Consider the following 15,262-nt stretch of genomic DNA (forward strand, 5'->3'; position numbering starts at 1 on the left):
CTGTACAGGTTTTGCTTTTCTGCTAGAGACTTTGGAAGAAAGCATATACTTGCCAAGCAGATACTAATGCCATCACTGAAAGTGCTATTTATGTTTAATTAATACTTCTCATTGCTGTATTCTTGCTGCTATCATTCCCCTGTGGATTAGAAAAGGAATCAGGACTCTTTGCCTCTTGGTCAATGGGGTTCAAATGCCTTCAGGCTGTTAGTGCCAGTATTTAGGTTTGCATTGCCTGATGGTTGTTTAGTCCTATTTTGGTGACTTTCCAAGTGAAAAGTGCCCACATCTCAGCAGTCATTCATTATTTCTCTCAAGGTTCTCATTAAAGAGGGACAAGGCCTGACTAAGTGGGGTTTATGATTACTTTTTTGTGCTAAGTAGCACTCTGTTTGGCTCAAGTTCAAGTATATTTTCTGGTCTTGTACTACTGCAGCCTGTCTTGTTCCTGTTCTACCTGTTAGTCCAGAAGCTTTCATAAGACATAAACGGAACATTTACAGTGTTATCATATGGAAATTAAGTTTCAGTTTCTTTACTGGCCTGCAGTTCAAAAATGTAAAGATCTTCCCTGAAGTTTTCAGCTCTCAGGAAATACAGCCTTTCATCTAAATAGCTTCCTTAGACAATAATTTATGAGGTCAGGCTTCAATCCTGGTGTGAGGTCCCTGATTTCACTGAAGTTATGCTAAAGATAGATTTGACAAATGAATCTTTAAACATCCAGCATAATAAATGACAGACTTTGAGTAATATTTGAACAAGTCTTTCCTTGTATTATATCTTAGTTCATCAAAATCTACAGAAGATGAATTTTTCTATATGTATCTTTTACTGTCAATGGGCTTCAAACTTCATTTAGCCAGCTTATTATGAAAATGTATTTTGCTTTTTACTTAGCAGTTTTCTGGTCCTATTGGTAAATAATTGGATACTTTTGATTCTTAGGTCTGAATCGATTGCTCAGTAATGGCTCCTATGAAGCTGCATTTCCTCTTCATGAGGTATTTTTCTCAGTTTTTTTTTTTTCATTTTGTACCAAGATTTCCCACAAAATAAATTCTTAATTGCGTAATCATTTATTCTTAATCTTATTAATGCTATTACTCTCTTGCATTCTGCATCTCCTTCTGACATCTCTCTCAATTCAAAGCGCTTTTTTCTTGGGAAAAAAAATGGGATTTTTTTCTTGCAAAAAGAGATGAATGAGGAGAGTTGTTCTGGATCTGTTCTGTAAAAAGTATTTGGGTTTGATAAGTGAGTATGTTTTCAAAGGGAAAAAATATCATGCTTTGGTGTTTTGGTTTTTTTTTTTTTAGATTCTCCAGTTTATAGCCTTTGACTTGAACACCATTTATCATAATTTCCTTAGGAAGAATAATAACATATCTTATTGAAGTCAGAGGAAATTGTCCTTTTAATGTCATTATTTAGCTTTTGGAGCACAAGTATGAGGCTTGCATAAATTGTGTTATCCATACTGGGAGTGAGAGAGATTTCTTAGATATTCTTTTTTTGCTGCTGTTGTTCATTAATGTCCAGATTTGTATTTTAGGGAAGTTACAGAAGTAAGAATTCGATAAGAACCCATGGGGCAGAAAACCACAGGCATCTGCTCTATGAATGTTGGGCTTCCTGGGGAGTGTGGTATAAATACCAGCCACTGGATCTCGTGAGGTAAGACTTCCCTGCTTTTAGTACATCACATTATAGGTGCTTTGAGCATAGGTTATCTCTTTTCTGAGAAAGCCATGAAAATCTCAGTTAATTCATGTGTTTTTTAGAAACTGTTCCTGAGGTCATAGGAATCCATTTAATTCACGTTGCCACTACTTTCAAAGTATCTATAGAGAAGCTTGTAGGAGGACCTGAAAGTGAAGGAAATTTCCTTCTAGAGTTTCCTGACACCATAATTTCTAATGAAGGGTTTGCAGAATATTTAAGAGAGGAAAAAAACATGGAAGAGAGAAACCTTTGGAGGCTGGGTAAACTTGGTTGCATGTCTGTCCACTGAGGAGTTCTTCCCGGCAGAGCATGGCTTTGGTGAAAAACAGGCTGTCATCAACTAGATATTCTTTTTTCCCAAAAAGCAACCACAGAAGGAGCACTGGGTGAAGTTTCATGATCTTTACAAATGGCACAGAGCAGAGCTTACAGTCACTGAATGTACTACTGTGTTCAGCAGCCCTAGTGGTAGATGGGTGGAAGTTTCTCCTCTACACCTCCCTTAAACTCAGCCCAGCTACATCACCACAGCCAGGATTTATATTCATCTTGAAGAAGCCTGCAAAGAAGAAACACTGAGAAAGCTCAGATGTGACACCAAGTTCTTATAGCCCTTTTAAATAACGTTTTCAAATAGGTTTGCATGTGCTCATAGAGGATTAGGTATTTTTTATGCATATGTAGAGAGCCAGAGCCTCTACTGATCATGTTGGCAGAACCATTATTGCACATTAATGGGCTTTTTCTACTTGGAGAGAGGAATATGAAGCTACAAGGCGCTATTAATGAAGTCTTAAGATGTATTGGGGTCACTGAAGATACGTCAGCCATTGGGAAGGATCATACAGAGCACACAATTGGTCCAGCATATTAATTTCTCTTTTTATAAGTTCTGTAACTGATGGGAAATTTTGCTTTTATTGATTCTCAAAATTGCTTTCAGATGAAAGATTTGTGCAGAGTGGCCCTGGAGACAGACGGTGTTATTAAGGATGTATAAAAACTATCTATTCATAAAGTAGGAGGTATTCAATTTCCATGGAGAAAAGGTTCACAGAGAAACAAAATAAAAAAAGTTTTACTGAGTCACGTAATTCTTAAAATGCTTTAGAAAACAAAGTAATGTGTTTGTACTTCATAATTTAATCCTCAAAGCTCAAAGCATTTTTTTTTTTTAAATACACTGGCCTGGACAGAAATATGGAATTTTTGTCAAATTACATTACAGAGAGGCCAATAGTTATACTTAAATTTTTAATTTTTAATTTTCCAGTATTTAAGAAGATATTAATGTCGCAGTATAAACAACTTATTTTTATAACATTTTAATCATTTGTCCAAGGTGGTCAAGGCAACTGTTCTTCATCAACATTTCTTGCTTGTGAAAGTGTTCTTGACCCAATATCTGGGGTTTGGTTTAATTCTGTTTATGAATATGAACATTCAGGCATCTGGAAGTTTTTTTAAGCTTGAGAATAAATGGTAACAGAACGAGCAAGGTTAGATTCATGATTGTTCTGGACCTTGGTAGCAGCATTCTTGAGTATCTTGGGTTTGATATTTAAGATTTTGTAAGATGCTTTAGCTTATCATCAGACAGTGACATCCACAGATTTTTCCACAGATATTTTACAAAAGAAAAAAAGCAATCAAAATAGCAGATTCCCTAGCTGAGCTCATGAGTGTTCTGTGGTGGGTCAGAGTAGGTCTTTAACCAAGGAGAAGGGGGCAGGGAGAGCTGTGAGGCTCCCTGAGCATTCACAGCAGCGTGAGTCTCAGTAGCCATAGTGCTCAGCAGGGTTCAAAGCTGTCGTCCCAGCCCAGCCTGGCGTGGCTGCAATGAATTCACTGAAGGAGAGGTGACAGGAAAGGGGAGGGAATGCCTCCTTTTTTCTCCTTTCACAGATAATAGATCCCTCACATTTCCTTAGCTCTTCCTGAATCTTTCCTATCTACTGCCACTCTCAGCAGCTCACGTGTCAAGTGAAGAGCTGACAACACCAGTGAGACCTGTTGTTCATTTCACTCAGAGCATCTCAGCATGCATATTTTAAACAGAAGCTTTTTTAGTACCAGTTCTGCATCAAGAGCAACTTTTTTGCCTTTTTCCCATACCAACAGCTACGTGGGGTGTGCTTGAAGGGAGTGGTGTTTCCATCTGTACAAAAGCAGTGGATGGATGTTAATTCTTTCACAGAAATCTAGACAGAACTTATTGCTGCCTGCTGACATTCCCCTTTACTATATGCTTTAGAAAGGCTAAGGAGTAAATTAGATGTAGATAATATAATTGTCTCATTAATAGATGTGATATTTCCACCTTAAAGTCAAGTTGCTGCAACGGTGAAATTATTCATACTTTGGTGCTGTTCTATTTCTTCCTTAGCTATTAATATGAGGCCTTACATCTCTGGTGCTGTCAGTTTGGTGCCTCCCAGATTTCATTTAATCTCATCAGCTGGCTGTTATGGAGCTACTAGTTGCTAGAAATAAACAAGAAAAAATCATTTGAGGGGAATTGTATGATTCTGCTTTCACTCTGCTTTGAAACACATGGCACTTATGAATGCGCAGACTTGGCACAATTGCAAAGGCTCTCATTAATCAACAGATGTGGTACCATGATTTTAATGACACTTCTGTTGGAATTTAGGATCCATCGTTACTTTACAAAAATAATTTAAGATCCTTACAACTGATAGCAATTGGAAAGAGGCGGGACTTACTGTATTTATATACTCTGGGACCATGTAAATCAATAGACACTGTTGCAGTGATTCCCGGGAGCTTTGGAGCACCTTCTTCACACTTCTGTGCATAGTTACTTCCCTCTCAGCTGCACACAAATTGCTTCTGCTGCTGCTTGTGCATGTTATTTACAGGACATAAAGGGAAGGAGAAAACTATTTATAAAGTGATTGTAAAGCTACCTGAATGAACCTGAAAGCAAGTGTAATGTCTGAGTAATGTGTTTTACTCTGTTTACATTAAATGACTTGATTGCAAGCTGACAACTCCCTTTCAGTCTCCTGTCAAGCCTTCCTCCCCATCCCATTGCCCCTGACATGAGAGCTTCATGTGGCCAAAACACCCGTTGGAAAGTTCTAGCTCCCTCACAACTTGTTTCTGTGATGTAAAAAACTCTGTATAGGATTTCATTCTGACCTGAAAAAGAATTAATGAAGATATAGTGTCATGTGAAAGGATCTGTCTATCAGCGCCCCAGGAAAGCCGAGACCCTTGTGCCCAACCAGTCTGTCAGCATCCCATTATAGGGACCCTTCACTGAACAGCCCTGCTGGATCAGAGGGTGATTCAACTGACTTGTTCAGGGAAATGCACCAACAGCACAAGAGGGACCCCTCGGCAGGTCTTCCCACTTTATTCGAATTTGTGACCCACTGCAGGTGACTGCTAGCACACACAAAGGACTAACACTGATAGTTTACAGAATAACACTATTAATATAAAATAGTGACAAATTAAGGTTTGTGATTGCCAGTGATAGCGACTATCTGCAAAAACAAGCTTGAAGTAATATACAACCAAACTATAATCAGGCTAGCATGAGTTAGTTATTAAGCATGCATGAGATAAAGTTCTTTCCTGATAGGCGTCCCTATGGGGGACAAGACAGGTTCAGCCTATCGACCGATCCCGGAAGTTATGATGGAGTCTTCCCTAACTTCTCCCCTCATTTGTCTACTTTTTATACTTTTGTTTACTCTCAGGTGGATCTTGAGTGACTCTAGTCATACGTTCTTTTATTATTGATTGGTGTAAAGTTCTCTCACTTCTCATTTAAAGATATAGCCAATAAAAATATAAAGTGCATGCTTGGTGAGGGGTGATCGTACCTTGGAGGTGGGCAACTTTGGGATGGAGGTGTGTGTTAGTATTATAATGAGAATATAATGAGCAAGGTTTGCCTAAGGAAAACGATTTCACCACAGTTCTGCCTCAGCAATGGACATCTTCTCTTGTATTTCCCAGCTGACAGCTACTATGCAGCTTATCAGCTGTGTGGTACCATCAGGTTCTCAATCCTGCAGGGAGTACAGCAGAGCCTGGTTGCAGTGTCTTCACTCCACTCCACCCTCCACTGCACCTCTAGGATAGCAGGCTGTGCTGCCTAGGGAGCCATGGTGGAGCAGATTCCATGCATACCAACCATCCTGAAAGTGGCAACTGTGTTTTACTCTAAAAGGGTTTCTGTAATACTACAACTTCTATCAGACCCCAGTTTTCTCTAATTTCCCCTGAGTGATTTTCCCACCACTAGGTTCTTGGCTTGAGTCCAAACCTGTCTATATTTTAGCTCTATGACTTCCTTCTAGGTATCCTGAAAGCAAAAGATTATATAATGAAGGTTGTTAAATACAGAATGATTCAGTATCATGTTTTACGCATCTAAAGTCTGTCTTTCTAGCTTAATACTTTTTAAAAATGTGCCTGATTTATAATACTGAGGTTGAAATCTTGGCCCATTTAAATCAGTGATAGTTCTACCACTGGAATGCAGTGAGGGGAGAGACAGATTAAGGCAGATGATATTGGAGGGCTAGTATACACACTAGCATAAAATGGAGAAGCTGAATATTATTTATTTTTTTTATAGTTCTAATGGTGCACCATATATGAGGATAGGTGATATGGATTATTCTATTAGGTGCTTGGGGTTTTTTTGTCTGTGCTTTTTATATTAGTTGTGGAGGAAATTTTCAGGGGAGACAGAAGAACCATCAAAGATACCAAACATTGTTTTCTATTATTATTAACAATATGAAAAGTTGGATAGTAATAAGTTAGCAAAGTTAACAAAAATGCAGGTGTTAACAACACTGGAAAATTTTGAAGAGGGTGTCAATGAGCAGAGTGATAATCAGTGAAATTTAGGTATAACTAATGCACAGTGATGCACCCTAGGAAAAAAATCTCTAGAATTCTTCATGTAGATTAATGCGTTCTGGCTAAAGTGCCAGCATACAGGTAAGAGAAATGCCATCACTGTGGAGAGCTATATGAAATTTCTGTTCTGCATATAGCGACAGAGAAGAAATAAAGAGTTTATTCTTCATATCTGGTGCAACTTGAAGGGAAAGAGTGGCAAAGGTATCCCTAAATCATCTTCATCTCCTGATGATGGTCCAGGCTAACCCAATTATGGATTGAAATGAATGTGGAAATATTCTGAATATGGAACCTAGGAAGGCCTCCAAAGACCTTATTACTGTCATCGTTTGTTTCTATAGCACTCAACCTAATGGTATCTGAGCAGAAACTTTCAGAAAAAACATGCTAGCTACAGGGCCAGAAGAAATTAAATATTAACTTTATCCTGATGCAAATTACAATAGTACAACCTGTGGAATACAAGCTGTGAAGCAAAGGGCAATAGTGGAAGACTGAGGCTGTTTGTCCATATTTAAACCAATATGTATCAAAGTAATGTCAACATGCTGCACTTAGGTTTAAAAACCAGGCTCACAAATGGCCTCAGACACCTTTTCCTTATGTTGCAGAGATTTGGGTTGCTGCCGTCATGTCCATTCTTCTTTATACACACACTAAGCCTTGCTTTGGTCTTCATCTAGGATGAATCTGTTTGATCTCTAGATCAAAAAAAAGTACTATGGTTTGCACTGTAAGGTGGAAAGGCTCAACAAATGGAACAAGGAAACATTTATCCTTGAATGTAGGGAATGAAATAAATAAATCTTGATGTATGTTAGGTTTCCTTCACTACTGTGACCTATGTACGTGGAGAAAAACAGATTGTAAATACTCAGTGGAAGTAAGTTCAAAGTGTGAGCTTGCCTTTTCAGTGCAGCAGGCACAGCTTGACATCCTAGGTGTCAGCCCTAATTAGGCCAAAGGGTTCACTAACACTCGTAAGTCAGAACTCCAAAAGCAGTTTCCAGTGTGTCTTTTTACAGCCAGACCTGCTGCCCTTGTTATTGTTATCTTGCCACTTCTTTAGCCTGTAAATTTGAGTCTCTGTTGAATGACAGAATAAAAGCAACATGACAATATTTGGCTTCTCATACAGATCCGGTAAACTCAAATGATAATAATCAGTGGTCAGTATCATTCAGCAGAGCATGAGCTCAGCCGAGACAGATATTGCTCCCACAGGAAATTTTTTATACCCATTTGAAAACAGATGATTTTGTCCATTTCAGACCAAGTGTTTGTATTCTCTACTGCCTCCAGCCCTAAAGCCCATCATGGGTCTTTTCCTCCTCACTGTGAAATTTTTACTAAAGATGTTTTCTGGTAGCTTGAAGAAGCCAGCAGTGGTAGCTCACTGCATTCTTTGTTTCTGGACATATCAGAAGTTGCATCGTTAGCATAAGAGTGGGTTTTCATCAGCAGCTATTCTCAAATTCAGTTGGTATGCAGGTTTGTCTGCAAAGTCTCTGAAGTGCAAGAATATCATATTGCCTCATTCTTTAAAACTAATCTTGCAAATAATCTCCTGTCATCTTCATTGTTATCACAACAATTACATATTGATTTGTAAAGCATCCTAATCTGATCATTTGCCTACTGTGCACAAGACCATCAAGCACAAGACAATGCATGAGCCTGCTCCTATGCTGAGTTCAGCAGGTTTTTTTGTATGCTTGATGTATTCCTTAACACATAAATAAAGGTTTGGTTGTGTTTGGGAGAACAAAAATGCTAATGAATATGTAGCAAATAGGAGCTTCCTGGCCATTTTGCTGTTAGCGTTTAAGCAATATAACTTACAAATAAGGATTAATTCAAACTATTTTCTTCAAAGGAGTGCAAGATGACACATAAAGATATTTGGTGGACCTCACTTACCCTTTACTTTCCACCTGTGGTAGAATCATGAGATTAGTTTTCTAGGAAATGAGCTGAGAAAAGAAAGAATCAAATGAAAATGAACTGGATTGGAGAATAACCTCTGGCTGATTATTTTTTTTAGAAATAATTTTAGCCTAAATAATTTTTGCTGTTATACCAGTTTTAGGGATGGAACTGATTTCAATGCATTTCAGAAGTACAGCTGAAAGGCAAGCCATCAATTTCCCAGATACAAAGAACTAGGTGTTTCATAGTTACAAATGAGCTCAGTGTTTCCTTTCTGAGGTCTCCACTCATGTCACTGTAAACTGTTGTTAGTGAATTTTAAATTAATGTTTTAAGTTCATTTGTAAGGCAGATCCCTCAGCATGGATTTAGAAACCTAGTTGCAGGCTTTTTCTTCAGGGAATTCTGACTCTGCTCTCTAATCTACTCTTTGGATATGATAGAAATACTTATTTTCTATTAACAAGCAAGATTAAGCAGATTTATTCTAAATAGCAGGTAACTTTGCTGTGTTCTGCTTTAAAACAGACGGTACTTCGGTGAGAAAATTGGGCTGTACTTTGCCTGGTTAGGCTGGTACACGGGGATGCTCTTCCCAGCTGCCTTCATCGGATTGTTTGTCTTTTTGTATGGAGTCACCACTTTGAACCACTGCCAAGTCAGGTAATGTGGGCACTTTTACAGGGGAAATTACAACTGTGTGTTATTATGAATAATTTAGGAGAATTTCACAGGAACTTTTAAATATTTGATTTTGAACGGTTGAATGAATACTGAGGAAAAGAGTGTGCTTGGTTCTCATAAGGTACCCAGTATCAAGCTTTCCTTGTTTTGTGCTCCTGAATTGGGATAGGAGGCAATGTTTCTTGCCCAGCTCCAGTTGCTGATGATGCTGGTAACTCAGTATGAAGTAGGGAAAACGTAGGGCTACTTCATTACTATTGTAACAGGCCAGCAGAAGAGTGGGGAATTTTCACTGTTTTTAAGGCCCCTCCCAAAGATGCACCACAGGGAGGCATGCTTCAGATGAACGCCTTGGACCTTCTGCTGAGTGCTGCACCTCTATGTTCTTGCACACTTAAGAACACATTAAGCTTAACTTTATCTGCAGTCATCCTCACCCTCCTACTAAAGGTCACTTCTGACTCAAGGAGAAGCTGGAAATGGTAAAGAGATGCTTCTCAGCTGGCCCTGAAGATCTGGCCTCTGCAGTTATGACTATATACTTTGAAGTCTTAGACAGTCAAGAAATATTAATTATATATATGCAGTTATGAACATCTTGGCTTTAGTTACAGACCCAGTATTGTTCAATACGTAACTGATTATTAGTGATACTTATCAATCCATTTTAAGACTGATTGTTGTGCATCAAACTATTAATTATTATCTTTACTATTTTTCCAGTAAAGAAGTCTGTCAAGCTACAGATATCATAATGTGTCCTATATGTGATAAATACTGTCCCTTCATGAGGTTGTCAGACAGCTGTGTTTATGCCAAGGTATGTTTTGAACTATGCAAATAGAAATGCTTTCCTGGTAAAAGCATTAACTTTGCCTTTTGCATTTGTCTTTAGTGAGCTTGGGTAGTTGAAATCTTGAAAGAGCAGATCAAGTTCAGCCAATATTAACATTCACTGTCTTTTACCAAGACTTAGTGTGGGTTGTAATACACTTTGCAATTTGCACTTAAGAGATTCAGCAGTCCCCGAGGTCATGTCCTAGATGCATGTGCTACGATGTCCTTGGCATCAGACTTTATCTTATGATCCATCCTTTCTATGTGGCTCCATAAAACTAATGCTTTGGGTCTGAAATGATGCTCACGCATGGTGTTGCCAGGGGGCAGTCCCAGGCCAGGCTGCCAAGTAGGCACAAATTATCACAAATTGATCACACTATTAATATATGTATTCCTCAGGTAACCCACCTTTTTGACAATGGAGCGACTGTCTTTTTTGCTGTCTTCATGGCGGTATGGGGTAAGTTTTTGTTTTGATATTAAGTAATTGCACAATCTTCTTAAAGATTGTGATGCAACATAGGCCTTTGTAATTTCTAGCACTTTTTTTTTTCAAACACTGAGAAAATCAATATAGGCTTGATTCTTTTCTATTTCTGCAAAAGGAAGATGGAAGTGGTTGAAATCAGGTTTTTATGTGATAATTTTGATTAAAATAAAAACATGAGTGCAGTATGTAGTGTCTATGCAGATAGTTATATTCTGGGGGGTGGGCTGTAACTGGTTTTTGATCTGTTGGCTCTGAGGCCTTTTCTCTGTTACTGTTCAGGGCTTCTCTTAGCTTAGGGCAGCTTAGTCTAGTGTCTGTACTAAAATGAATTAATGTATTGTTTTTCCCACCTTGTAGAACAGCAGGAAAACTTAAATATATGTAAGCTGGTTTGCCATTCAACCAAATCTTCCATTTACTTCATCAGTTTTGTTTTAATTACAATACATGTAAATCGGTTGTAATTAAAGCAAAACTGGTGAAATAAATGTGAGAGTTGAGTGACAAATTGATCCAAGAGTGGTCTAACTGTTGCCATGGAGGCTGAATTTTGCCCATAGGACAATTCTATTTCTGGCTCAACTATTCTTTGTACTGTGGTCTTGTGAGCAGAATTGAAGGTAAGAGGAAACAATGATTTCTGGCAGCACAAAAAAATCTTTCAAATATGCCCTGAGCATGCCCAGACTCTTAGCTGCTACCATGCCATTCTGAGAGAAGGTTAACACCTTTAGAAAATGGCTCGATGAGGTGCCTGAAAAATGGCATCCATCTCACAGCTCCAGGTGCTTGACCTATCCTGATTTAGCCATCGTTCTCCTGTTCTTACTCAAACACCTCCAACTGCTTTGGAAAGATGTCCAAGTAATTCTTGTAATCTCCATTTTAAATTGCAAATCTCTTTACTGAGGCACAAGAGATATCCAGGAGGCAACATCAGAGCCATCAGAACAACACAGGTTAGCCTACCTGTCTGTCTCAGTTCCTTGCTCCAAAACTCTGTTTTTGTCTTAGTTAACTGATAAAATTAGGTCGTATACTAATCAAGCCTATTCATGCCATTTCATGTAATATTGACAGTGTTAAAATACCACAAGTTACATTAAGGAAAAAATCCACAGATTTTATGTTTCTCCTTGGTATTTCAGTGTTGTTTTAGAGCTATACCAGAGCTGAGGATCACCAAAAATTTAAAGATTTTTTTAGATGTTTACTCAGCTTTTCCAACCTTGTTCTCTATGTGCTCACTGAAGTTGAAAATTTCCAAGACAGTTTAGAGGCAGGGACTTCCATCTCAGCTGAGAAAATCAATGTGTTAACACTGTTGAACATTTATGTCACTGTTCCTAACTGCTGGTGAGCGTATCTTTGGAGCGCAGCTTTTTGCACAAGTGCTTTTGTTCCTCCTTAACAGTTACTGATATCAGGAAATAGCTGTGCTTACAGCACTGCACCTGTCTTAGCACTGCCCAGAGCCAGGGCTGTAGGAAAAGCAGCTCTAAGTAAGGTGAGTCCCTCACCTAGGTAACCATGCCTGGTCCTGCCTTGTGGTTGCAGCCTGGGAGAAGGCTGAGCAGGTTGAGCATGCCTGCCTACAAAATGTTGCAGGCCTTCTCTCTTTCCTGTTCCTGGTTGACAGGAGCTGCACCTCACTCTGGTTAGCCTCTCCTCCCTTCCCCTCCAGAATCACTGTTAGACTCCCAGACCCAATCCCCTCTGGGGATATCTCCCCACCAGCCTGCCAGGAGTGGGAAATGCGCTGCCCATCCATGCATCTCCAGAACATAAGCCCACAGAGAGATAAGAAAAAATATATCAAATGCTGCCCTCTGCGTGATTTGGCTAGTGGAGAAGAGACTATTGGACAGTGTCTGAGGTGAGAGACTTCCCCACCACTTTTGTTGGCTTACACCATGCTTGTGAGCTTGTTGCCAAGAGGGATGTAGAGGTAGCAACAGGACGGAGGTTGTGAGTGTAGGGTAAGAGTTTGGGGCATGGGGCGGTTCTGTGGCTCCACCAAAACTGTAGTTTCTTAAATAAGACTTTTCTGAGACAACAGTGAAATTGTGGAGGTATTTTCCACACAGTTAGGGCTAAAGCAGCTTTAGAACAAGGAAAGCTACACTTCCCAGGGGTTTTCTGGTACTGTTTTTATGAGTTGGCTTACCGTCTGTCTTAAATGGATTTTCAAGCTGCAGTAGGCCTGCTGGCAGATGTGGGCATTACCATCATCTCAGCAAATTGTAGGAGAAGAGAAGAAACAACGATAGCAGTTTGACTGTGGAAATGTTTTCTGTCAACATGAAACAACTGGCAAGTGCATGACAAATTGGCTGTAAAAAGTTCAGCCTTCTAGATGGTTCAGCTTGACAGATACTAGCATACAAAATAATGATGGCAGTGATTTTAAATCAAGAAAATGAAAGCAAGACAAGGCAGCTAGAATTGTGTTACCTCTTTAGCCTGAGCTTAGCCACTGTCTTATTATCTAAAGTACATTCTTGACTGTCTGTAGAACTATTCGTGAACTCCCATCTTGAGGGAGGAGCCTCAGCCATTTGCTTGGGGTTTTCAAAACCAGGCATGAGGTGATCTGTATGGTGGTTTCCTTCCTTTACTCTTAAAGACATGTTTAATTGATGGACAAAGTGGGTTGCTCACTTTTAAAATAGAAATAAAATACTTCTCCAAATGATGAGCAAACTGCTTTGGCTAGGCTAGGGAGAGGAATTACAACAAATATCAGTATGGGCTGCCCAATTTGTGGAATGGCAATGAATCTGGCTGTAGGACTCTGAAGCACAAGGACCCATCTTTTACAATGCTTCACTGTGGGGTAAGTGGGTCCCATCAAAGTAAGGTTGGAATTATCAAGTGCACTGGGAGATAACTGGAATAGAAACACACTTTTGTCCAAAAAATATCTTGACCCATCACCTCATTTATTGTATTTCTGCCCAGTTTAAGCAAAATTTTATATAAGAAGTAAAAGTAATTGATATAATAAGGAAAAAATATGATTTTACTAAGCTGTACCTGAAAGACATAAAACAACTTTCATTTTAGACTGACGTAGCAAAGGACAAAATATAAGACTGTCTTTGGTACACAGGAGGAATTCACTGGTAGTTTGTATAAGCTTTCCTGTACTGGAGATTCTGTTGAAAGGAAAAACCCTTTCAAAAGGATTGAAGCTGAAAATCTCTGTGGTTTATAGGAAACAGTAAGTCCCTATAAACACTAATGCATTTTTATTGGTGAACAGATTGTTGTTGATGCTCACTGAGGTGTCACCATCTCAGAAGCTGGAAAAGAATTCTTCCTTTTGAGAATCTCTAGTCTTTATATTTTCCAGATGTTTAAAGCTTTCAAAAAGAGGTGAGCAATGGCAATTTTTGTGTTTCTGTGCTAGAGGGAAACACCTACACTTTGCCCTTTATGTACTTCTTGAGATATGTTGAGCTTGATGAAAAGGTAGATCCCATTCCTAGGAAAAACTCCTCTCTTTTTACTGTCTGAATTGGATTCTCTACCAAAGACAGAAAATGAAAGAAAGATGTTTGTTCCAAATATATGTTGACAGTGAAAGTGCAAAAAAAGTCATTCTCAGAGAAAAATCTAGGTAAACTTGATAATTAGTTGACTCCCAACATGTTGCCGTAGAGCCAGATGGAATTTCAGCTTTCCCTTTCCCAGCTGAAGTACTGGGGAAAGCTAGTGCAAAGATATCGCTATCTAGATGTTTCCTGAAGCTCAGTAGCAAAGTTCGGTAACTGGTAACTGTCCAACAGGAGAGTCCAGCTATTTATCATTTCTTATGCTTTGCTAGAGACAAGATGAGCTGATGGTAATTTCTCTGTCTCTATATATCTTTGGGAGACTAAGGGACACAAGAAAAGTCCTTTTTGAAATTTCTTCTTGTCTACCTGGAAGCCTGTTTCCTCTGATAAAGGAAGTAGCTTTAGAACACTTGCTGAAAGTTAAGGGGGGGGGGGGGGGGGGGGGGGCACGGGGGGGAAGGCCTTCATGAAAAATTTAACACTTTTTTCAGGCAATAAGAAATACCAACATAAAACATTTTTTTCTAAATATATCAATTAGACACTACTTTCCTACAAACCTTGCATCTACCGTAAAACATTCACATTGATCTGCTCTCTAAGGAGACAGAATTTAAGGACATTCTTCAGCAACATTCCTGGTATTTAGAATATATTCCAGAAGTCAGATGCATATAGTAAATGCTGTTCTGAAATACAACAGGAACAGGATTTCTGAAAGATCAGGATTAAACTATTTGCTGCAAGAGGCCATTTGCTTTACTAGATAAAATCACAGCTTATTTCAGAAGCATCTGAGGAAATGTTGGCAAGACAGCTGTTTGTACAAGTGGATGCTGAGGACTGAGCTGCAAGGTTGAGCTCTGAAGCAGGGCAAGCATAGTATAGAAAAAGATAGCAGAAGACCTGGGAGTTAAGGCCTATAAGAAATTCAAAATTCCGAGCAGGATTTTTGGAGAATTCTTAGCATCTGGTTTAAACATACCAATTGGAAAATGGGAGAACAAAAAGTACAACCGTGTCCTGTTGAGCTGTTAAAGTCAGAAAAGAATGCTGAAGTGTGATACAGGGTATTAGTGATTACTTGACTAGAAAAAAAGCAGAGATATTTCAAAATGCAGTA

The 15,262-nt window shown here is 38.9% G+C and overlaps 1 protein-coding gene across 6 annotated transcripts in view; it reads left to right on the forward strand.

Moving 5' to 3' along the window:
- The window catches only part of ANO4 (anoctamin 4), a 198,143-nt gene that overhangs the window by 140,041 nt on the left and 42,840 nt on the right, over positions 1-15,262 (forward strand). For all 6 annotated transcript variants that reach the window (XM_055712557.1, XM_055712554.1, XM_027812375.2 and 3 more), the window contains 5 exons: positions 949-1,004; positions 1,556-1,677; positions 9,094-9,228; positions 9,973-10,069; positions 10,489-10,549. In XM_055712557.1, coding sequence (XP_055568532.1) covers positions 949-1,004; positions 1,556-1,677; positions 9,094-9,228; positions 9,973-10,069; positions 10,489-10,549 — 471 coding nt within the window. The remainder of the gene's footprint in view (positions 1-948; positions 1,005-1,555; positions 1,678-9,093; positions 9,229-9,972; positions 10,070-10,488; positions 10,550-15,262) is intronic.

Source organism: Falco cherrug, chromosome 5, assembly GCF_023634085.1.
Source record: "Falco cherrug isolate bFalChe1 chromosome 5, bFalChe1.pri, whole genome shotgun sequence".
NCBI lineage: Eukaryota > Metazoa > Chordata > Aves > Falconiformes > Falconidae > Falco > Falco cherrug.